At 51.3% G+C, this 24,207-nt stretch overlaps 1 protein-coding gene across 1 annotated transcript in view; it reads left to right on the forward strand.

Annotated features, from left to right (window-relative positions):
• The first annotated feature begins 6,041 nt into the window (after window positions 1-6,041).
• Window positions 6,042-24,207, forward strand: part of lamtor1 (late endosomal/lysosomal adaptor, MAPK and MTOR activator 1) — a 29,722-nt gene continuing 11,556 nt past the window's right edge. The window contains exons 1-2 of the mRNA XM_072477491.1: window positions 6,042-6,207; window positions 21,380-21,531. Of these exons, the coding sequence (XP_072333592.1) occupies window positions 6,166-6,207; window positions 21,380-21,531 (194 nt within the window). The 5' untranslated portion in view covers window positions 6,042-6,165. The remainder of the gene's footprint in view (window positions 6,208-21,379; window positions 21,532-24,207) is intronic.

Below are 24,207 nucleotides of genomic sequence, written 5' to 3' on the forward strand. Positions count from 1 at the left end.
GCCTCATTAAAGGTCCTCACTAGTAGCGGGGCCAACAGGTCTATGTACTTTCTGTAGAACTCCACCGGGAACCCGTCCGGCCCTGGGGCCTTCCCTGCCTGCATACTCCCCAAACCCTTGCTCAGCTCCTCCAACCCATTTGGTGCCCCCAAACCAGCCACCTCTTGCTCCTCCACCCTCAGGAATCTCAGTTGGCCCAGGAATCGTCTCATCCCCTCTTCCCCCGCTGGGGGCTGGGATCTGTACAGCTCTTCATAGAAGGCTTTGAATACCTTGTTTATTTTCGTCGCACTCCAAACCGTGGCTCCCCTTCCATCTTTGATTCCCCCTATTTCCCTCGCTGCCGTCCTCTTACGGAGCTGGTGTGCCAGCATCCGGCTAGCCTTTTCCCCATACTCGTACGTCGCCCCCTGCGCCTTCCTCCACTGTGCCTCCGCCTTCCCTGTGGTCAACAGGTCAAACTCCGTCTGGAGCCGTCGTCTTTCCCCAAGTAATCTTTCCTCCGGGGCCTCTGCGTATCTCCTGTCCACTCTCAAAATTGCCCCCACTAACCTCTCCCTTTCCATGCCCTCGGTCTTCTCCCTATGAGCCCTGATGAAGATTAACTCTCCCCTGATCACCGCCTTCAACGCCTCCCATACCACCCCCACCTGCACCTCCCTGTTGTCGTTGGCCTCCAAGTACCTTTCGATACACCCCCTCACCTTCCCACACACCACCTCGTCTGCCAGCAGTCCCACATCCAGCCGCCACAGCGGGCGTTAGTCCCTCTCCTCTCCCAGCCCCAGTTCCACCCAGTGCGGGGCGTGATCCGAAACGGCTATGGCCAAATACTCCGTCCCCTCCACCCTCGGGATGAGCGCCCTGCCCAGAACAAAAAAATCTATCCGGGAGTAGGCTTTGTGCACGTGGGAGAAGAAAGAAAATTCCCTGGCCTGCGGTCTTGCAAACCGCCATGGGTCCACTCCCCCCATCTGATCCATAAACCCCCTAAGTACCTTGGCCGCCGCCGGCCTCTTTCCAGTCCTTGATCTGGAGCGGTCCAGTGCTGGGTCCAGCACTGTATTGAAGACCCCTCCCATTATCAGGCCTCCTACCTCTAGGTCCGGAATGCGCCCCAACATGCGCTCCATGAACCCAGCATCATCCCAGTTCGGGGCGTATACGTTTACCAACACCACCCACGTCCCTTGCAACCTACCACTCACCATCACATATCGCCCTCCATTATCCCCTACGATAGTCTTGGCCTCAAATGACACCCGCTTTCCCACCAATATTGCCACCCCCCTATTCTTCCCGTCCAGTCCCGAGTGGAATACCTGTCCTACCCATCCCTTTCTTAGCCTGACCTGGTCCGCCACCTTCAGGTGTGTCTCTTGGAGCATGGCCACATCTGCCTTCAGTCCCTTTAAGTGCGCGAACACTCGAGCCCTCTTCACCGGCCCATTCAGGCCCCTCACGTTCCACGTTATCAGCCGGATTGGAGGGGCTCTCATCCCCCCCCCGCCCCCTGCTGACTAGCCATCTCCTTTTCTGGGCCAGTCCAGTGTCCGCATCTCCCTCACCCTCCAGTCCCCCAGCCGGGGGACCCCCGTCCCGACCACCTCTTCTGTGTCCCATTCCCTTTCGGCCAGTGCAGCTAGACCCCTGTCTAGCTTTTTTGCTCCCCCCATATCACTCCCGTAAGTCAGCTGACACCTGCTGACCCCGGCTTCCCCCGCCGTCCCTTTGACCTCCCCGTGTGGGAGTCTCCCAATCAATATGCGTTCCTTTGTTCCCCTTCCTGCCTTTCTTCCCGCGCTTTCCAAAGCCTGCCTCGCCCCCTCTGGCGCAGCTCCTGTCGTGGCCTTGTCTCTCTCCCCCAGCCCATGTAACATTTCCTGCGCATGGTTGATCCCCTATATACAACAACCATCACACATCAAACCTCAAACATCCCCCCCACCCTCACAAACCCTCAGTTAGAGTCCAACATTTCGGCTTGTACAAAGGTCCACGCCTCTTCAGGCGTTTCGAAGTAATAGTGTTGGTCCTTGTATGTGACCCACAGTCGCGCTGGCTGCAGCATTCCAAATCTCACTCCTTTCCGGTGCAACACCGCTTTGGCCCGGTTGAAACCCGCTCTCCGTTTTGCAACCTCCATGCTCCAGTCCGGGTATATTCGGATCTCTGCATTGTCCCACTTGCTGCTCCGCTCCTTCTTGGCCCATTTCAGGACCCTCTCTCTGTCCGTGAACCGGTGGAACCTCACCACCATCGCCGTTGGCGGCTCATTTGCCTTGGGCTTCCTCGCCAGCACCCGGTGTGCCCCGTCCAGCTCCAGCGACCTCGAAGGGGCCTCCGCGCCCATCATCGCCCCGATCATCGTGCCCGCGTATGCCCCGGCATCAGCCCCCTCCACTCCTTCAGGGAGACCCAGGATCCGCAGATTCTTTCTCCTCGACCAGTTCTCCAGGTCTTCGAGTCTTCCCGCCCCCCTCTTGTGTAGCGCCTCGTGCCGCTCCACTCTCACCACCAGGCCCAAGAGCTCGTCCTCATTCTCACTGACTCTTTTCTGTACCTCCTGGATCTTTACCTCGTGGGCCTTCTGGGTCATCCCTAGTCCTTCAATTGCCGCCAGCATAGGCGCCAGCATCTCCTTGCGCAGCTCCTCGAAGCAGCGCTTGATGAACTCCTGCAGCTCCGGCCCACACTCCGCTTTGTCCCCGGCCGCCGCCATTTTGATTTTCTTCCCTCGCTTCTCCCGCTGCTCCAATGCCGCTTTTTTGGCCGTTGCACTTCTGGTCCGATCCATAAAAGTTGGAGGGAGACCTCTCTCTTCCCTTCCCCACGGGTTGTCTTCAAAAAAGTTCCGTTGGGGCTCCTCCAATGAGCCCAAAAGTCCGTAATAGCGGGAGCTGCCGAATCGTGCGGCTTAGCTCCGCGTAGCCGCAACCGGAAGTCAGGAACGGCGGAGGCTGAGGGGAGACCTGGTAGAGGTCTACAAAATTATGAGGGCATAGACAGAGTGGATAGTCAGAGGCTTTTCCCCAGGGTAGAGGGGTCAATTACGAGGGGGCATAGGTTTAAGGTGAGAGGGGCAAGGTTTAGAGTAGATGTACGAGGCAAGTTTTTTACGCAGAGGGTAGTGGGTGCCTGGAACTCGCTACCGGAGGAGGTGGTGGAAGCAGGGGCGATAGTGACATTTGGGGGGCATCTTGACAAATACATGAATAGGATGGGAATAGAGGGATACGGACCCAGGAAGTGTAGAAGATTGTAGTTTAGTCGGGCAGCATGGTCGGCATGGGCTAGGAGGGCCGAAGGGCCAGTTCCTGTGCTGTACATTTCTTTGTTCTTTGTTGTTCTTTGATAGGTTGGGTTAATTAAAGAAAGTCTGCATGGACTTGTTAAAGGAAAATCATGGTTGCCTAAGTGACTGGAGTTCTTTGAAGAGATAATAGAAGGTCAATGAGGATGATGCTCTTGATATAGTGTACTTGGACTTCCCAAAAACATTTTATTGTGCCAGTCGCATGTGGCAGAAGGCGGTGAAGATGGCGGCGCCCCTGGATCGCACGTGGGGGGTGTAGCGATGCTGGGCCTGGAAACGTCAGCGACCGATCGGGCCTGGCAAACGGAGGCGAAGTGGCCCTTCTTGCCACACCCATTGCAGGTCGCGCTCCGCGCTGGGCAGCGCTGCCTGGGATGCTTGCTCTGGCCACAAAAATAGCATTTGGGCCCTCCAGAGTTGGCTGGCTGCCGCGCGGCACAGGCTTGCGATGCACCCGGGTTGGAAGATGGTGGGGCCCACGAGGGTGCCTCGCGGTCGGAGGCGTAGCACTCCAGATTGAGGGAGGCCACTTCTAGGGAGTTAGTGAGCTGCACAGTCTCTGTAAGGTCGGGCGTACCCCCTTCCAATAACAGCTGGCGAACGTAATTAGACTTAATGCCCGTGATATAGGCGTCTCTGATCAGCAGTTCTGTGTGTTGGACTGCCGACACTGCTGGCAAATACAGTTCCTACCAAATGTCTGCAGAGCACACAAGAAACCATCCTGAGATTCCCCTGGGAGTTGCCATCTCGTGGCTAGGTGGTACCTGCAAACACTTGATTCACAGTCCTGATGTACTGTCCTTTTAGTAGCACCATCGCTTCCGTGTAGGGGGCGCATCCCGAATGAGGGGGAAAACTTGTGGGCTCACCCGTGAGTCGAGGATCTGGAGCTTCTGCGGGTCTGAGAGGGCTTCTGTGGATGCTCCGAGGTATCCTTCAAAGCAGGCTAGCCAGTGCTCGAAGGTGGCTGTGGCGTAGGCTGCGTGAGGGTTCAGCTCCAGGCGATCAGGCTTGATTAAGATGTTCATCTCTAAAATTCTAGTGCAATAAATCGATGTACCATCAATGACCACGAGACAAAATGGTGAAACTATTGAGGCTTCATTGCACTAGATGTTGAGCCTGCTGCAGCTGGAACCAGAATGGAAGCAGCGTAGGAGAGCGTACACTTTTATACATTGCCTACTGAGAGGAGCCAGCAGGTGGGATTTACTGTGTTAACTGTAGTACAGTGGCAGTACCTTAATAAACGTAATGTGGCGATGCCGGCGTTGGACTGGGGTGAGCACAGTAAGAAGTCTTACAACACCAAGTTAAAGTCCAACAGGTTTGTTTCGATGTCACTAGCTTTCGGAGTGCTGCTCCTTCCTCAGGTGAATGAAGAGGTATGTTCCAGAAACATATATATAGACAGATTTACAGATGCCAGACAATGCTTGGAATGCGAGCATTAGCAGGTGATTAAATCTTTACAGATCCAGAGATGGGGTAACCCCAGGTTAAAGAGGTGTGAATTGTGTCAAGCCAGGACAGTTGGTAGGATTTTGCAGGCCAGGTGGAGGGAGATGAATGTAATGCGACATGAATCCCAGGTCCCGGTTGAGGCCGCACTCATGTGTGTGGAACTTGGCTATAAGCTTCTGCTCGGCGATTCTGCGTTGTCGCGCGTCCTGAAGGCCGCCTTGAAGAACGCTTACCCGGAGATCAGAGGCTGAATGCCCTTGACTGCTGAAGTGTTCCCCGACTGGAAGGGAACATTCCTGCCTGGTGATTGTCGCGCGATGTCCGTTCATCCGTTATCACAGCGTCTGCATGGTCTCGCCAATGTACCACGCTTCGGGACATCCTTTCCTGCAGCATATGAGGTAGACAACGTAGTGTGTGACCAGTGGTGTTTACCACAGCCACACAACAGACTTGTGAGAAAAGCTATAGCCTGTGGAATACAAGGGGCAGTAGGAAAACAACCAAGAGATTGGCCGAGTGACAGGAAACAGGGGATAATGGTTATGGATGTTTCTCAGGCTGGGGGAAGGTTTGTAGCGGAGTTCCCCAGGGGTCAGTGTTGGGATCCTTGCTCTTCCTGATGTATATTAATGATCTTGGTGTAAAGGAAACAAATTCAAGTGGATGGGGAGAAGCTGTTCGAGGACCAGGGGGCACAGATTTAAGGCAAAGCGAGAATAATCGTCTTCTGGCCGCGAGGACTTCGGTCCCCAAGCCGCCGCTGGAGCCCAAGAGAGGAGGAAGAATGGTGAAGGTGGGAGAGCCAGCACAGACTGGAAGGGCCGAATGGCCTCCTTCTGCACAAAACAAGTTTTCCCCAAAGGTGCAAATCTCCTAAAGCTTTTGGTGAAAGAATAACCAGGAAGCCCCAGTTTGTTTGTTTATTTAGCTTGCCCCCTGACCTCTAACCCAATCTGGTGTATGTCACGTGAGAAGCCGAGGCCTGTTCCACGTGACCGAAAATTCCGGTCATGGAGAACGGAATTGCAGTGGGGGCCTGCGGGTGGGTGCCGGAAGTGAGGTCAGAGCACGGGCGGACCCCGTCTGATTGACAGCCCCAGACGGAAGTGAAATCAGAAACGTGGGCGTCGCAGCCGGAAGTGGTGTTATCATGTGGGCGGTCGGACTGTTGATTGCATGTCATGTCGGAAGTGACGTTATCATATGGGCTGTCCTGAAGTTGATTGGCAGGCCACGGTGGAAGTGAGGCAACCATGTGGGCGGTCCTGCTGTTGATTGGCAGTTCCAGCCGGAAGTGAGGCAGCGGTTGCTAGGCCCGGTCAGGTGATGTTGTAAATAGGGGAGGCCGCGGCCTGCGCTCCGCTCCTCCCGGATCCACAATGGGCTGTTGTTACAGCAGCGAAGGCGACACCAGTGAGCAGGTGAGGGGGGTGACCGGGGAGCTGGCTCCCACTCCCATTAATTTAATGTCGGCTATTCATGAACCCAAACCTGTTTTCGACCAGGGGGGTGGGGTCAGGTTGACCCCCTGAACTGGGCACGTCTGACCCCCTGAACTGGGCACGTCTGACCCCCTGAACTGGGCACGTCTGACCCCCTGAACTGGGCACGTCTGACCCCCTGAACTGGACACGTCTGACCCCCTGAACTGGACACGTCTGACCCCCTGAACTGGACACGTCTGACCCCCGGAACTGGGCACGTCTGACCCCCCGAACTGGGCACGTCTGACCACCCGAACTGGGCACGTCTGACCCCCTGAACTGGGCACGTCTGACCCACCGAACTGGGCACGTGCGACCCCCCCCGAACTGGGCACGTGCGACCCCCCGAACTGGGCACGTGCGACCCCCCCCCCCGAACTGGGCACGTGCGACCCCCCCCGAACTGGGCACGTGCGACCCCCCCCGAACTGGGCACGTGCGACCCCCCCCGAACTGGGCACGTGCGACCCCCCCCCCGAACTGGGCACGTGCGACACCCCCCCCGAACTGGGCACGTGCGACCCCCCCCCCCCGAACTGGGCACGTGCGACCCCCCCCCCCCGAACTGGGCACGTGCGACCCCCCCCCCCCGAACTGGGCACGTGCGACCCCCCCCCCCCGAACTGGGCACGTGCGACCCCCCCCCCCCCCGAACTGGGCACGTGCGACCCCTCCCCCCCGAACTGGGCACGTGCGACCCCTCCCCCTGAACTGGGCACGTGCGACCCCCCCCCCCCCGAACTGGGCACGTGCGACCCCCCCCCCCGAACTGGGCACGTGCGACCCCCCCCCCCGAACTGGGCACGTGCGACCCCCCCCCCGAACTGGGCACGTGCGACCCCCCCCCCCCGAACTGGGCACGTGCGACCCCCCCCCCCGAACTGGGCACGTGCGACCCCCCCCCCCGAACTGGGCACGTGCGACCCCCCCCCCCGAACTGGGCACGTGCGACCCCCCCTGCTGGGCACGTGCGACTCCCCCGAACTGGGCACGTGCGACCCCCCCCCCCCCTGAACTGGGCATGCCTGACACCCCCCCCCGAGCGGGGGAAGCCTGACGCAATGGAGGTGAGGGGGGTTTGTGAATGGTGGTTGTGGGAAGATTGACTAGCCTTCAAGGTTGAGTACAGGAAGGCGTGTCAGGAGCAGCTTTTAAATGCAACCGGCCCAATTGTATCCCCATCAGACACACCTAAAATTTGCATCCAGACAGAAGCAACAAGTGACAGAGCAAAGTGATTGCAGTCCTGTCACATCCAGCCGTGAACAGTGGTGGACAATTAAACAACTCGCTGGAGGTGGAGGCTCCACAATGCTGGGGAGCCCAGTACATCGGTGCTAAAGACAAGGCTGAGGCATTCGCAACAATCCTCAGCCAGACTTGTCGAGTAGATGATCCATTTCTGCCTCCTCTGGCGGTCCCCATCAACACAGTTGTCAGTTTTTAGCCAATACGATTCACTCCACCTGGTGTTAGGAAACGCTGTACTCCAGAACTTGCTGCACCCCTAGCCAAGCTGTTCCAGTACAGCTACAACACTAGCATCTACCCAGTAATGTGGAAAATTACTCTGGTGTGTCCTGTACACAAGAAACAGGACAGATCCAACCAAACCAATTACTGCCCTATCAATCTACTCTCCATCATCAGTAATGTGATGGAAGGAGGTATCAACATTGCTATCAAGCGGCACTTACTCAGCAATAACCTGCTCATGGACGCTCAGTTTGGGTTCCACCCAGCTTCACTCAGCTCCTGACCTAATTTACAGCCTTGGTTCAAACATGGACAAAAGAGCTGCACTCTGGAGGAGAGAGTGACTGTACCAAAGGAGCCTTCGCAAACTGGAATCAGTGGAAATCAGGGGAAAAAACCTCTGGTTGGAGTTTTACCTGCACCATGGATTTGATTTGATATATTGTCACATGTACCGAAGTACAGTGAAAAGTATTTTTCTGCAGCCGAGGGAACGTACACAGTACGTACATAGTAGACAAAAGAATAATCAACAGAGAACATTGACAAATGGTACATCGACAAACAGTGATTGGTGACAGTGTGGAACAAGGGGCCAAACAAAGCAAATATGTGAGCAAGAGCAGCAAAGGGCGTCGTGAATAGTGTTCTTACAGGGAACAGATCAGTCCGAGGGAGAGTCGTTGAGTCTAGTAGCTGTGGGGAAGAAACTGTTCCTTTATCTGGATGTGCGGGTCTTCAGACTTCTGTACCTTCTGCCTGATGGAAGGGTCTGGAAGAGGGCAATGCCTGGGTGGGAGGGGTCTCTGATAATGCTGTCTGCCTTCCCGAGGCAGCGAGAGGTGCAGACAGAATCAATGTGGGGGTGGCAAGCTTGTGTGATGCATTGGGCTGAGTTGGAAGATAGTTAAGCTGCTGGAGATCATTTATCTCCGTCTTGGGACAACTGCAGGAGCCCAACCATCTTCAGCTGCTTCATGTCAGAAGTGGGAGTGCTCGCTGATGACTACAATGTTCAGCACCACTTGCGACTCCTGAGATAATGAAGCAGTCGACGTGCAAATGCAGCAAGACCTGGACAATATCCAGGCTTGGGTTGACAATAGGCAAGTAACATTCATGCCACACAAGTGCCATTCAGTGACCATTTTCAACATTAAAGAATCTAACCATCTTCTTTTACATTCAATGACATTACCATAGCTGAATCCCTCACTTTGGACAATCTGAGAGTTACCATTGACGAGAAACTGAACTGGACCAGCCGTATACATACTCTGGTTGCAAGACCAGATCAGAAGCGAGGAATTGTACGGCGCGTAACTCAACGCCTGACTCCCCAAAGCCTGACCACCATCTACAAGGCACAAGTCAGGAGTGTGATGGAATACTCTCCCCTTGCCTGGATATGTGGGGCTCCAATGACACTCCATTATTGTGTATAGGAGAGATGTGATAGCACTGGAAAAGGTGCAGAAGAGATTTACCAGGATGTTGCCTGGGCTGGAGAGTTTTAGCTATGAACAGAGGTTGAATAGACTGGGGTTGTTTTCCTTGGAGCAGAGGAGACTGAGAGGTATAAAATTATGAGCGACATGGATGGAATAAACAGGAAGAAACTTTTCCCCTTGGTGGAGGGATCAGGGGGCAGAGATTTAAGGTGAGGGGCAGGAGGTTTAGAGGGGATATGAGGAAAACCTTTCAGCCAGAGGTTGTTGGGAGTCTGGAACTCGCTGCATGAAAGGGCAGTGGAGGCAGAGACCCGCGTAAGTATTTAGATGTGCAGTTGTGGTCCAAAGGCAGACCAGGTTATGGGTCAAGTGCTGGAAAGTGGGATTAGAATAGTTAGGTTTGTGACTGGTGCAGATGTGATGGCCGAAGGGCCTTTTCTGGTGTCGACCTCTGCATTAATGACACAGCAGACCGCTTGATTGACACCCACCACTCCTTCCGTCACCAACTCACAGTGGTAGTGTGTGCTATCTACAAACTGCACTGCAGGAACTCACCACGGCTCCTTAGAAAGCACCTTCCGAACCCACAACTGCTCCCATCTCATGGGGACACCTGGAGGTTCCCCTCCAAGTCACTCACCACCCTGACTTGGAAATATATCACCGTTCCTACACTGTCGCTGGGTAAAAATGCTGGGTGGTGGTGGGGTCCCCAGGTATCTGCTGCCCTTGTCCTTTGTAGATGGTAGTGGTGGGTTTGGAAGCTGCTGTCAAAGGAGCCTTGGTGAGTTACTGCAGTGCAACTTGTAGATGGTACCCACGGCTGCCACCCTGTGTTGGTGGTGGAGGGAGTGAATCATCTGTAAAGTAATTGTACAGCAGTCTCACTCTTCCTCCGTTCAAATAATTTCATACAGTGTGAGCATCTGAACAAGCCTGTCTGTATTCAACCATTTGGATTTTTGACAAGTGTGAGGTGCCTCATACTTTAAAAAACATTTTTGAGTATCCAATTCTATTGTTTCCCAATTAAGGGGCAATTTAGCGCGGCCAATCCACCTACTCTGCACATCTTTGGGTTGTGGGGGTGAGACCCATGCAAACACGGGGAGAATGTGCAAACTCCACATGGACCCGGGATCGAACCTGGGACCTCGGCGCCGTGAGGCAGCAGTGCTAGCCACTGCATCACCGTGCCGCCCCTACCCTGCTCATCTTTGGATTGTGGGGGTGAGACCCTCGCAGGAGAGAAAGAAGATATTCAGGAAGAAAATGTACCAAACAGCCAATGTAATCATTTTCTTGTTATCTAACTGGTCCCTGACTGGTCAATAGTGCGAGTTAAATGTAGGCGAGTAACCTGAATAACCTGGGGCTGAATGCTGAGTAAATAGGATCATTGTGTCTCTTCACAGAGCCAGTGTGTACAGAAACTGACCTCACTCATCATATGTCATTTCTTCAGAACAAAATAACCCCCCAATTCTTAGCTTACTAACCCACTGTCACCAGATCCGGATTTTGGGGTGAAGTTACTTATTTTGGTAAAATTAATCAGGAGGAATCTTGAAAGGAATATTTGGATTTCCATTGTGCCCGTGAAGTACATTATGAAGCTTAGTCACTGTTGTGGTGGAAGAAACTGGTAACCAGTTTGAAGTTTGGGGAGGCTGTGGTGTAGTGGCATTGTCGCTGGACTAGTAACCCAGAGATCCAGTCATGCTCTGGGGACCCAGATTTGAATCCCGCCATGTCAGATGGTGAAATTTGAATTCAAAACCATTACTGATTATCGTAAAAACCCATCTGGTTCACTCATGTCCTTTAGGGAAGGAAATCTGCCGTCCTTACCCGGTCTGGCCTACATGTGACTCCAGACCCACATCAATGTGGTTGACTCTTAAATGCCCCCATGGATGGGCAACAAATGCTGGGCTTGCTGACGCCCACATTCCTTGAACAAATTTTTAAAAACCGCAAGATCTGGGCAGCACGGTGCAGTGGTTAGCACTGCTGCCTCACGGCGCCGAGATACCAGGTTCGATCCCGGCTCTGGGTCACTGTCCGTGTGGAGTTTGCACATTCTCCCGTGTCTACGTGGGTTTCGCCCCCACATCCCAAAGATGTGCAGGCTAGATGGACTGGCCACTCTAAATTGCCCCTTAATTGGAAAAATGAATTGGGTACACTACATTAAAAAAAAAACCCAGCAAGATCCCACAGCCAACCATGTAATTGTGACCAGATAATTTGTTTTGTGATGATCTGTTTGTGGTATTTGTTAAAGAGATAAACATTTGAACCAGTAGTGCCAGGAAATCCATCTGAGTTAGGTAAGGGGGCCCTTATGGGGTTTAATGTCTCACTTGAAAAATGGCACCTCTGACAAAGCATCTCTCCCTCAATACGCACTGGGGGCATCAGCCTAGATTTTATGCTCGAGTGTCTGAAGTGGGATTTGAAGCTGGGACCTTCTGACAGACGAGGGCACCGGCGAATGTCTCACAACTGACGATACCTATACCCTGCTGTGCCGCTGCATATCCAGTTCTCAGTTAAAAGGTAGGATTGAACCTGCCTCCGTGTCATTCGCTGCGTGAAAAAGTTTCACCTGTCACCATCGCTCCTTTGCCAATAAGCTTAAATGTGTGCCCTCTGGCTCTCCCTCCCTCCATCAATGGGAGCAGTTTTACTCGATCTACTGTCCAGTCCCCTCATGATTTTGAAGACCTATCAAATCTCCTCAACCTTGTCTTTTCGAAGGAGAGCAGCTTTTTCAATCTGCCCTTGTAACTCAAGTTCCTCATCCCTGGAATGATTCTCATTTCTCCAGCACCCTCCCTGATGCCTTCACCACCTTCCTCCAGTCTGGTGCTTAGAATTGGACGTGGCATTCCAGTTGAGGCCAAATCAGTAATTTTGTAAAGGTTCATACTAACATCACTGCTTTGAGCTCTGTCTCTATTTATAAAACCCAGAGTCTCCTGTGCCTTGAAACCACTTTCCCAACCAGTCCTGCCACCTTCAACGATTTGTGCATTTATGCCCCCAGGTCCCTCTGCTCCTACAGCCCCCCCCCCCCCCCCCCCCCCCCCACACACACACACACACACACACTTTTTATTGTCTCTCTGCTTACTTTACACCAAAATAAATCTTCACATATCTCTGTATGTCTGCCCATTCTACCAACCTGTCTGTGTCCTCTTGAAGTCTCTCACCATCCTCACTGTTCACAATACTTCCCAAGTGTAGGTCAATGGTGAAGAAAACCACTGACCCTGGGAACTCGTCCAGTCCAAAAAAAAACAGCCACCCTCACCATTACTCTGCCTCCTGTCCCTCAGCCTGCGTTCTATTTGAACTTGTGTTCTGTCAGCTTCAACTTTGCAAGTAAGCCTATGATGTGGCATTTTATTAAATGCCTTTTTGAAGGCATATTAGACATCACCCCTGTTTGTAACCTCATCACAAAACTCAACTTAAACACAAAATGAAGACAGAAAATGCTGCAAATACTCAGCAGGTCTGGCAGCGACTGGGGAAAGAAACAGAGTTAACGTTTCAGATCGATGACCTTCAGAACCAAACATGATTTGCTTCAATTTATCGATGCAGGTTCTCTTTAACTGATCCACACTTCCATAGGATCCCTGCGGTCCCATTCGGCCCAAAGAGTCTGCACGACCCTCTGAAAGAGTCCTCTAACCAGGTCCACTCCCCCACCGTAACCCCACGCATTGGTCATGGCCAATCCACCTGACCAGCATATCATAGGACGGTAGGAGGAAACCGGAGCAGCCAGAGGAAACCCAGGCAGACTCCCCAAGACAGTCACCCAAAGCTGGAATTGAACCCGGGCCATAGAATCAGAGAATTTACAGTGCAGAAGGAGGCCATTCGGCCCATCGAGTCTGCACCGGCTCTTACAAAGAGCACCCCACTGAAGCCCAGGTATCTACCCTACCCCACTAACCCCCACTTAACATCTTTCGGACACTAAGGGCAATTTAGAATGGCCAATCCTCCTAACCCGCACATCTTTGGGCTGTGGGAGGAAACCGGAGCACCCGGAGGAAACCCACGCAGACACAGGGAGAACGTGCAGACTCCGCTCAGACAGTGACCCAAGCCGGGAATTGAACCTGGGACCCTGGAGCTGTGAAGCAACTGTGCTAACCACTGTGCTGCCTGTGTGACTGTTAACTTTGTCCAAGATGATCCTTCCTAAAACTTTCTCCTCCCAAGAGGTTAAACTGACTGGCCTTTGGTTGCTGGAATTATCCTTTTTCCCTTTTCCGAATTATGTAACATTTGCAATTCTCCACCGCTTTGTCACCATCCCTCTTCCTCTGGAGGATAGAATCATAGAATTTACAGTGTAGAAAGAGGCCATTCGGCCTATCCAGTCTACACTGGCCCCTGAAAGAGCACCCTACCTAAGCCCACACCTCCACCCTATCCCCGTAACCCAGCAACCCCACCTAACATTTGGACACTAAGGGCAATTTAGCATGGCCAATCCACCTAACCCGCAAAGCTTTGGACTGTGGGAGGAAACTGGAGCACCCGGAGGAAAATGCAGACTCTGCATAAACAGTGACCCAAGCTGGGAATCGAACCCGGGTCCCTGGCACTGTGAAGCAACAGTGCTAACCGCTGTGCTACCGTGCCGCCACAAATTTGAAGGTTATGGCCACTGTCTCCACAATTGCCACCTTTACTTTTCCTGTATCCTTGGACACATCCAGTCCTTGTGACTTTAAGCACAGCCAGCATTTTCGAAACTTCCTCTTTATCAATTCTTAGCCCATTCAGTATCAACAGATTTCTTTTTCACAATGACTTTGGCAACATTTGTTTCCTTGGGAAAGACAGATGCTAACTACCCCAGGCATGTCCTCTACCTCCATGGGTCGCTCTGCCTTCTGGTCCCCAACTGGCCCCACTCCTCCTCTTACTGATTTGTTACTGCTTCTTTGCCCGTAGAAGATTTTTAGATTCCCTTTGATGTGAGCTGCCAGTTGCCTGTAGCCTCTCTGCCCCTCTTATTTCCGTTTTCACTTCCCCTTCTGAGCTTTCTGTAGAAGGCCTGGCTTGAAAGTGAGCATGAATGAAGCTGCAGTTATTGATGATCAGGCTTGAGTTTGGAGCAGCGGGGCAGGGAGATGGGACTTTGGACATGGGATGGAAATGCATGCGTCAGTTTTTGAATTTCTGGGAAAATGAGTTGGAGCGGGAGACAGTGTCTGTAATTCCCTACCCCGGAGCAGGAGGCAGACGTTTGGGGCTTCTGACGACTGACGTGAATGCGGAGAGGAGATGATTATCACATCAGATGGGGAAGAATGAGTTATTAATGGTTTTTAGACTATTCCGTCAAATTGCAAGCAAATTTGCACTGTTTGTTTCCAATGTTGCTCACTCACTCTCTCTATGCTGTTCCACACATGTTTTATTTGCTATGAGGTTGTTGATTATCTGTTCTGAGGGATGGTATCGTTTGTGGTGGTAATTGCAACAGGCCAGGAACTGAAGAACCTAGATTGGGGACGGATGTTTGAAGGTAAATCAACATCTGACATGTGGGAGGCTTTTAAATGTCAGTTGAAAGGAATTCAGGACCAGCATGTTCCTGTGAGGAAGAAGGATAAATGTGGCAAATTTCGCAATCCTTGGATAACGAGAGATATTGTTGGCCTCGCCAAAAAGAAAAAGGAGGCATTTGTCGGGGCTAGAAGGCTGGGAACAGACAAAGCCTGTGTGGAATATAAGGAAAGTAGGAAGGAACTTAAGCAAGGAGTCAGGAGGGCTAAAAGGGGTCACGAAAATCATTGGCAAGTAGGGTTAAGGAAAATCCCAAGACCTTTTACACGCACATAAAAAGCAAGAGGGTAGCCAGGGAAAGGATTGGCTCACTGAAGGATAGGGGAAGGAATCTATGTGTGGAGCGAGAGGAATCATGGTAGCATAATGGTTAGCACAATTGCTTCACAGCTCCAGCGTCCCAGGTTCGATCCCCGGCTGCGTCACTGTCTGTGCGGAGTCTGCACATTCTCCCCGTGTGCGTGGGTTTCCACCGGGTGCTCCGGTTTCCTCCCACAGTCCAAAGATGTGCGGGTTAGGTGGATTGGCCATGTTAAATTGTCCTTAGTGTCCAAAAAATGTTAAGTGGGGGTTATTGGGTTACGGGGATACGGTAGATACGTGGGCTTCAGTAGGGTGCTCTTTGTAAGGGCCGGTACAAACTCGATGGGCCAAATAGCCACCTTCTGCACTGTAAATTCTATGACTCTATAAATGGGCGAGGTACTAAATAAATACTTTGCATCAGTATTCACCAAAGAGAAGGAATTGGTAGATGTTGCGTCTGGAGAAGGGTGTGTAGATAGCCTGGGTCACATTCAGATCCAAAAAGACGAGGTGTTGGGCGTCTTGAAAAATATTAAGGTGGATAAGTCCCCAGGGCCTGATGTGATCTACCCCAGAATACTGAAGGAGGCAAGAGAGGAAATTGCTGAGGCCTTGACAGAAATCTTTGGATCCTCAGTCTTCAGGTGATGTCCTGGAGGACTGGAGAATAGCCAATGTTGTTCCTTTGTTTAAGAAGGGTAGCAAGGATAATCCAGGGAACTCCAGGCCGGTGAGCCTTACTTCAGTGGTAGGGAAGTTACTGGGGAGAATTCTTCGAGACAGGATCTACTCTCATTTGGAAGCAAGTGGACGTATTAGCGCGAGGCAGCACGGTTTTGTGAAGGGGAGGTCGTGTCTCACTAACTTGATAGAGTTTTTCGAGGAGGTCACAAAGATGATTGATGCAGGTAGGGCAGTGGATGTTGTCTGTATGGACTTCAGTAAGGCCTTTAACAAGGTCCCTCATGGCAGACTGGTACAAAAGGTGAAGTCACACGGGATCAGAGGTGACCTGGAAGATGGATACAGAACTGGCTAGGTCATAGAAGGCAGAGGGTAGTAATGGAAGGTTGGCTTTTCTGATTGGAGGGCTGTGACTAGTGGTGTTACGCAGGGATCAGTGCTGGGACCGTTGCTGTTCGTAGTATATATAAATGATTTGGAGGAAAATGTAACTGGTCTGATTAGTAAGTTTGCGGACGACACAAAGGTTGGTGGAATTGTGGATAGCGATGAGGACTGTCCGAGGATACAGCAGGATTTAGATTGTTTGGAGACTTGGGCGGCGAGATGGCAGATGGAGTTTAATCCGGACAAATGTGAGGTAATGCATTTTGGAAGGTCTAATACAGGTTGGGAATATACAGTGAATGGTAGAACCCTCAAGAATATTGACAGTCAGAGAGATCTTGTTGTACAGGTCACTGGAAGGGGCAACACAGGTGGAGAAGGTAGTCAAGAAGGCATACGGCATGCTTGCCTTCATTGGCTGGGGCATTGAGTATAAAAATTGGCAAGTCATGTTGCAGTTGTATAGAACCTTAGTTAGGCCACACTTGGAGTATCGTGTTCAATTCTGGTTGCCACACTACCAGAAGGATGTGGAGGCTTTAGAGAGGGTGCAAAAGAGATTTACCAGGATGTTGCCTGGCATGGAGGGCATTAACTGTGAGGAGAGGTTGAATAACCTTGGTTTGTTCTCACTGGAATGAATGTGGTTGAGGGGCGACCTGATAGAGGTCTACAAAATTATGAGGGGCATAGACAGTGGATAGTCAGAGACTTTTTCCTACGGTAGAGGGGTCAATTATTAGGCATAGGTTTAAGGTCCGAGGGGCAAGGTTTAGAGGAGATGTACGAGGTAAGTTTTTTTTTTTTACACAGAGGGTAGTGGGTGCCTGGAACTCGCTGGCGGTGGGGGTGGCGGAAACAGGGACGTCAGTGATGTTTAAAGGGCATCTTGACAAATACATGAATAGGATGGGAATAGAGGGATACAGATCCCGGAAGTGTAGAATATTTTAGTTTAGACAGGCAGCATGGTCGGCGGAGGCTTGGAGGGCCGAAGGGCCTGTTCCTATACTGTACTTTTCTTTGTTCTTTGTCTAGTAACCCAGAGGCCTGAATTAATGCTGTGGAAACATGGGGTCAAATCCCATCACGGCAGCTGGTGGAAGTTAAATTAAATTAATAAATGTGGAATAACAATCTTTCTTAGTGTCACAAGTAGGCTTACATTAACACTGCAATGAAGTTACTGTGAAAATCCCCTCGTCGCCACATTCCGGCGCTTGTTTGGGTACACAGAGGGAGAATTCAGAATGTCCAATTTGCCTAATGGCACGTCTTTTGGGACTTGTGGGAGGAAACCGGAGCACCCGGAGGTGCTCGTAAAGCTTGTGTCCGTAATGGTGAATAGGGTGATCTCTGGTTTTGTGGGACGGGTAAAACCCCGTGAGTAAAGTAAGTGCTGCTGGAGAGATGACCGGGGGGGGGGGGGTGCTGGCGCTGCCGCTGCTGAACCTCAGTGACTACTACTGGACTGCAAATATAGCCATGATTAAGAAGTGGGTCGGTGTGGGAGTGGGTCGAGGTGGCATCATGTAAGGGGGCATTGGTAACGGCTCCTCTACCGTTCTCACCGGCCTGGTACTCCACAAGCCCGGTGGTAGTGGCGGCCCTGAGAGTCTGGGGACAGGGGCGGAAGCATATGGGAGTGGAGGGAGCGTCGGTGTGGGCCTCCAATTTGTGGTAATCACCGGTTTGTCCCAGGGAGGCTAGATGGGGAGGTTTCGGGGGTGGCAGAGAGCAGGGACTGAGAGACTGGGGGATCTATTTATTGATGGGAGCTTTCCATGCTTAGAAGATTTGGAGGAGGAGTTTGAATTGGAGGGGGGGAATGGGTTTCGATATCTGCAGATAAAGGATTTTGTGCAAAGGCAGATTGCGACCTTTCCACTTGTACTGTCACAGGGGATACAGGACAAGGTAGTTTCTAAACTGGGATGGGAGAGGGGAAGGTTTCGGAAATCTATAAAGAGTTCATGGAGTGGAAGGAAACTCAGATAGGTGAACAAAAGCGTAAATGGGAAGATGAACTGAGAGGGCAGGTAGAGGCAGGGCTGTAGGAGGTTGCTCTTGAGCAGAGTTAACATGTCCTCATCATGTGCCAGGCGCAGCCTGATACAATTCAAGGTGGTTCACCGAGCCACGACGATGGCCCGGATGAGCAGGTTTTTTGGGATTGAGGACAAGTGTGTAAGGTGCGTGGGAGGACCAGCAATCCATGTCCACATGTTTTGGGCATGCCCGATTCTTAGGGGGTTCTGGCAGGGATTTGCGGATGTCATGTCATGTACTAAAAACAAGGGTGGCGCCGAGTCCAGAGGTGGCGATCTTTGGAGTGTCGGAAGACCTGAGAGTCCTAGGGTGGCGAGAGAGGCTGACATTTTGGCCGTTGCCTCCTTGGTAGCCTGAAGACGGATCTTAATAGCATGGAGGGACTCTAAACCGCTGAAATCAGGGGTTTGGCCTAGTGACATGGCTGGGTTTCTCAGACTTAAGAAAATTAAGTTTGTCCTCAGAGGATAAAAGTTGGGGTTCGTCCGGAGGTGGCAGCCGTTTATCGACTTCCTCGGAGAAAACTTAACTGTCAGCAGATTCGATAAGAGGGGGGTAGGGGGGGATTTAGGTTATTTTATGTTTAGAGTAGGCGGGAACAAAGGGGGATGGAGGGATATGTTTCGCACTGAACTATGTGTACATTTGTATTTGTAATGTTATAAAAACATAAATGCCTTAATAAAATGTTTTTTAAAAAAAGTAATGGTGATGAAGAAATGACTGGAATCTGGAAAAAATCCATTGGTTTACTGCCGTCCTGACCTGGTCTGGCCTACATCTGATTCCAGGCCCACAGCAATGTGGTGACTCTTATCTGACCCTCTGAAATAGCCGAGCGAGACATTCGTACAACAGCAAAACACTGCAGATTCTAGAAATCCGAAATAAAATCAGAAATTGTTGGAAATGTCCAGCAGGTCAGGCAGTGTCTGTGGAAAGAGAAATGTTCATCTCAATGGGCGGCACGGTAGCACAGTGGTTAGCACCATTGCTTCACCGTGCCAGGGTCCCAGGTTCGATTCCCGGCTTGGGTCACTGTCTGTGCGGAGTCTGCATGTTCTCTCCGTGTCTGCGTGGGTTTCCTCCCACAAGTCCCGAAAGACGTGCTATCAGGTGAATTGGACATTCTGAATTCTCCCTCTGTGGACCCGAACAGGCGCCGGAGTGTGGTGACAAGGGGGTTTCCAAACTAAGTTCATTTCAGTGTTAATGTAAGCCTACTTGTGACAATAATAAAGATTATTTTTATGATCCTTCGCCAGAACCTGCTGCATGTTTCCAGCATTTTCTGTTTTTTTTTAAATAAGTCACCTGGTTGTGTTCAAGAAAGCGACTCTGCCACCTTCTTGAAGTCAATTTTCAGAAAAAAAATTCATTCCAGGGATGTGGGCGTCGCTGGTTGGCCCAGCATTTATTGCCCTTCCCAATTGCCCTTGCAAAGGTGAGGGTAAGCTGCCTTCTTGAATCATTGCAGTCCCTGAGGTGTAGGTACATCCCCAGTGCTGTTAGGGAGTGAGTTCCAGGATTGTGACCCAGCAACCGTGAAGGAATGGTGATATATTTCCAAGTCAGGGTGGTGAGTGACTTGGAGGGGAACCTCCAGGTGGTGGGGTTCCCAGGTATCTGCTGCTCTTGTCCTTCTAGATGGTAGTGGTCATGGGTTTGGAAGGAGCTGCTTAAGGAACCTTGATAAGTTACTGCAGTGCATCTTGTAGATGGTACACCCGGCTGACATTGTGCATCGGTGGTGGAGGGAGTGAATGTTTGTGGGTGAGATGCCAATAAAGCGGGCTACTTTGTCCCAGATGATGTCAAGCTTGTTGAGTGTTGTTGGAGCTGCACTCATCCAGGCAAAGGTGAGTATTCTTTCACACTCCAGACTTGTGTCTTGTAGATTTGGGAGTCAGGAGGTGAGTTATTCGCTGCAGGATTCCCAGCCTTTGACCTGCTCTTGTAGCCACAGTATTAATATGGCTGGATCCAGTTCAGTTTCTGGTCAATGGTAACCCCCCCAAGGTTGTTGATAGTGGGGGATTCAGCGATGGTAATGCCTTTGAATGCCAAGGGGACATAATTAGATCTCTCTTGTTGGAGATCGTAAGAAGTCTTCCAACACCAGGTTAACGTCCAACAGGTTTCTTTGGAATCACTAGCTTTCGGAGCGCAGCTCACCTGAGGAAGGAGCAGTGCTCCGAAAGCTAGTGTTTGAAACAAACCTGTGGGACTTTAACCTGGTGTTGGAAGACTTCTTACTGTGCTCACCCCAGTCCAACGCCGGCATCTCCACATCATTGTTGGAGATAGTCATTGACTATCATTGAGGTGGCATGGTAGCACAGTGGTTAGCACTGTTGCTTCACAGCGCTAGGGACCCGGGTTCGATTCCCGGCTTGGGTCACTGTCTGTGCGGAGGCTGAAAGTTCTCCCCGTGTCTGCGTGGGTTTCCTCCGGGTGCTCCGGTTTCAGCCCGCAAGTCCCGAAAGGTGTGTGGTTAGGTGAACATCTGTTTATTGATCACCCGTTAATCTTGAATACTCGGCAGCCCATCCTCCAATTTAACCGTTTCAGTCCCAAGAAGAATAAATGTGTGGGTGAAGGGCAAATTGTTAGGTAGATTAGTCATCTAGTTTTATTTTCTTCCATGGGATGTGGGTGTCGCTGGGCCAGCATTTATTGCCCATCCCTAATTGCCCTTCAACTGAGTGGTTTGCTCGCCATTTCAGAGGAGCAGTAAGAGTCAGCCACATTGCTGTGGGCCTGGAGTCACATGTAGGCCAGACCAGGTAAGGACGGCAGATTTCCTTCCCTAAAGGACAGCAGTGAACCAGATGGGTTTTTACAACAATCGATGATAGTTTCATGTTCACCGTCACGGAGACCAGCTTTATATTCCAGTTCTTTTTAATTAATTGAACTTAAATTCCACTAGTTGCTGCGGTGGGATTTGAACTCGTGTCCTCAGCGATAGCCTGGGCCTTCCGATTACACCACCGTCTCCCCCAGGTTTAGCTGAGAGAGAAGATTAAACGTCCGTGGAGCCCGAGATTGTGGTGTTGACTTATTTTTGAAAGTGTTGTCAACGAGTGTGACGTGTTGAGTGTGAACTCTCCCGTACTTAGGTTTTGTACTTTTCTCCACTCCAGGAACGTGAGGAAGGAAAACCGCTGCTCATCCCAGTCAACCACGCATCCAACAAATCATCAGGAGGCACTGACCCCACCTACCATAGTATTCCTTCATCCCGCTTCCCAGATGAACAAGCTCTTCTCAACACTATCCTCAGCAAAACAGCACAGTGAGTATTGTCCTGAGAGAGAGCAAGTGACTGTACCGAGCGGCCCTCCCCTCACCGAGCGGCCTTCCCCTCACCCAGACATTGGGGCAAGAGTGATCCCGAGAGGGAGCAAGCCGAGGTGCCCCCTCCCACCTGTGTGACTCTGGGTTTATCTGCTCTGCGGAGGGGCAGCCTCAGGTCCTGTCACCAGTCTGCCAAGTTCACTGATGGCAGCCGTGGCTGTATTTGCCCCCAGTGCCTCTTAACTTGGTGGCAAGGGAGATTAGCTGTAATTTCCGACCATGCTGGGACCGGTCTTGTGTGGTCAGACAGCAACCCATATAGCTCTAATTCCCCCCCTGCCCCCTCTGAACACCCATACATGTGGAACAGCTGTTTGCGTTCACTCGGCTCAGAACACCCATTCAGCCATGGCTTTAGGGAGCTGCCAGCAAGTTGCTCTCTCTCCATTCAGCGCCTCTTGTATGTTGTTACCAGACCCCCCCCCCCCCCCCCCCCCCCGGGCCTGGGTCGCAAGTGTATCCGCGTGTGACAGGTGTTGAACTAATAAACAGCCTGATCTGCTATTTCTTGCTCACAGTTCCTGTTTAAACAAAACTCTGTGATTATTTGGAAAGTCTCTTAGTAAGTTGTGAGTAAGTGAGCCACTGGACTGTTGAATTAATGCAGGGCAGGGGTAGAAATTCACTTTATTGGTAACTAGTCATAGCAGTACAAAAAGAGACCTTTTGTCCTGTTCCACCCTTGTCAGCCCCAGCTATCCAGTCAATCTCGCCTCTCCCACCCCACCTCACCACTCTTTACCCATTGCCCTGCAGATCTTTTCTGGATTACATGGTTTCACTACAAAATATATATAAAATAACCTGTATTAGTGTCACAAGTAGGTTTACAGTAACACTGCAATGAAGTTACTGTGAAAATCCCTTAGTCGCCACACTCCGGCACCTGTTCGGGTACACAGAGGGAGAATTCAGAATGTCCAATTCACCTAACAAGCTGTTTAGCACAGGGGCTGTTTAGCACAGGGCTAAATTGCTGGCTTTGAAAGCAGACCAAGGCAGGCCAGCAGCACGGTTCGATTCCCGTAACAGCCTCCCCGAACAGGCGCCGGAATGTGGCGACTAGGGGCTTTTCACAGTAACTTCATTTGAAGCCGACTTGTGACAAGCGAATTTCATTTCATTTCACAAGCGCGTCTTTTGGGACTTGTGGGAGGAAACCGGAGCCTCCGGAGGAAACCCACGCAGACACGGGGAGAACGTGCAGTCTCCGCACAGACAGTGACCCAAGCCGGAATCGAACGTGGGACCCTGGAGCTGTGAAGCAACAGTGCTAACCACTGTGCTCTGTGCCACCCATGAACGCAGAATGGTACAGCACAGGAGGCTGCCATTTGGCCCATTTAGTCTGCGGCAGTGCTGTTGGGTGCTCCGCTTTCTCCATAGTTAGGCTATTTTTCTCCAATGAGTATTCAACCAATCCGATCATCAACCATCCATGAACTGCTCCCAATCCTGTTTTCTGTGAAGCGTTTCCAGATGTTCTGAGCAAGTGAAACCGGAGGCAGGAGGATAATTCTTTTCACACACTGAGTTCCCACAAGCCCCGAAAGACGTGCTTGTAATGCTAATAAAGATAATTGTATTGTTGTGTTAAGGAAGGCGCTGTCTGAAAGGGCAGTGGAAGCAGATTCCGTAATAACTTACAAAAGGGAATTGGAGAAATACTTTAATTTGCAGGACATTGGGGAAAGAGAGGTGTGAGCGGGTCTGTTACAGATGGGTCGAATGGCCCCCCTTCCATGCTGCGTGATTGCAAAGATGCAAGGGGGCTAATTGCAGACAGCATCACTGCCCACAGAGATCAGCCAACCTGTCTGAGCACCTTTATCAAATCACATGCAGAGAGACTCGGCCATTTAGTGAAGCTCTACTTTGCAACGGCTCTTGTCATGGTGTTTGAGTGCAGCTTTGTAACTGGGGTTACCATTAACAGTGCCTTTAAAAAAACATCCATATTTCGGGGATGTGTAAATCTGTTAAACCACTGCCAATTCCCAAGGGTATTCCATCAACAACACTGCTGTGTGAACCCAGAGCAGATACAAGATTCATGCTCTTCCCTGAAGAAACCCAGGAAGCCTGTTGGATTTTTACAACACGCTTTCTTCTATTTGTTGAATTTGGTTTCCGAGCGCATTTGAACACCACCTCTGAGGTACTGTTGCAGCACCAAAGCTGCTTGACCAAGTCCTGCTCAACATCTGTCCGTTCGATCCGGCTCTGGGTCACTGTGTGGAGTTTGCACATTCTCCCCCTGTTTGTGTGGGTTTCGCCTCCACAACCCAAATATGTGCAGGGTAGGTGGATTGGCCACGCTAAATTGCTCCTTAAATTGGAAAAAGTGAATTGGGTACTCTAAATTACAAAAAAAAATGTCAATGTTGTAACCCTGTCACATTGAAGTTGAGATCTGGTTGTAGGAGCAGCTGCTGGTAACTGGGGAAAGGTTAGGGCATTTTAATGTCCACCTCTGGGCGAGGGACCTGTGTTCTCTGCGTTTTGTTGAGGAAAGGGCGGCATGGTGGTGACAGTGGTAGGCACTGCTGCCTCACAGCCCCAGTGACCCAGGAGACTGAAGTTTGCATGTTCTCCCCATGTCTGCGTGGGCTTC

Source organism: Scyliorhinus torazame, chromosome 15 (assembly GCF_047496885.1).
Source record: "Scyliorhinus torazame isolate Kashiwa2021f chromosome 15, sScyTor2.1, whole genome shotgun sequence".
NCBI lineage: Eukaryota > Metazoa > Chordata > Chondrichthyes > Carcharhiniformes > Scyliorhinidae > Scyliorhinus > Scyliorhinus torazame.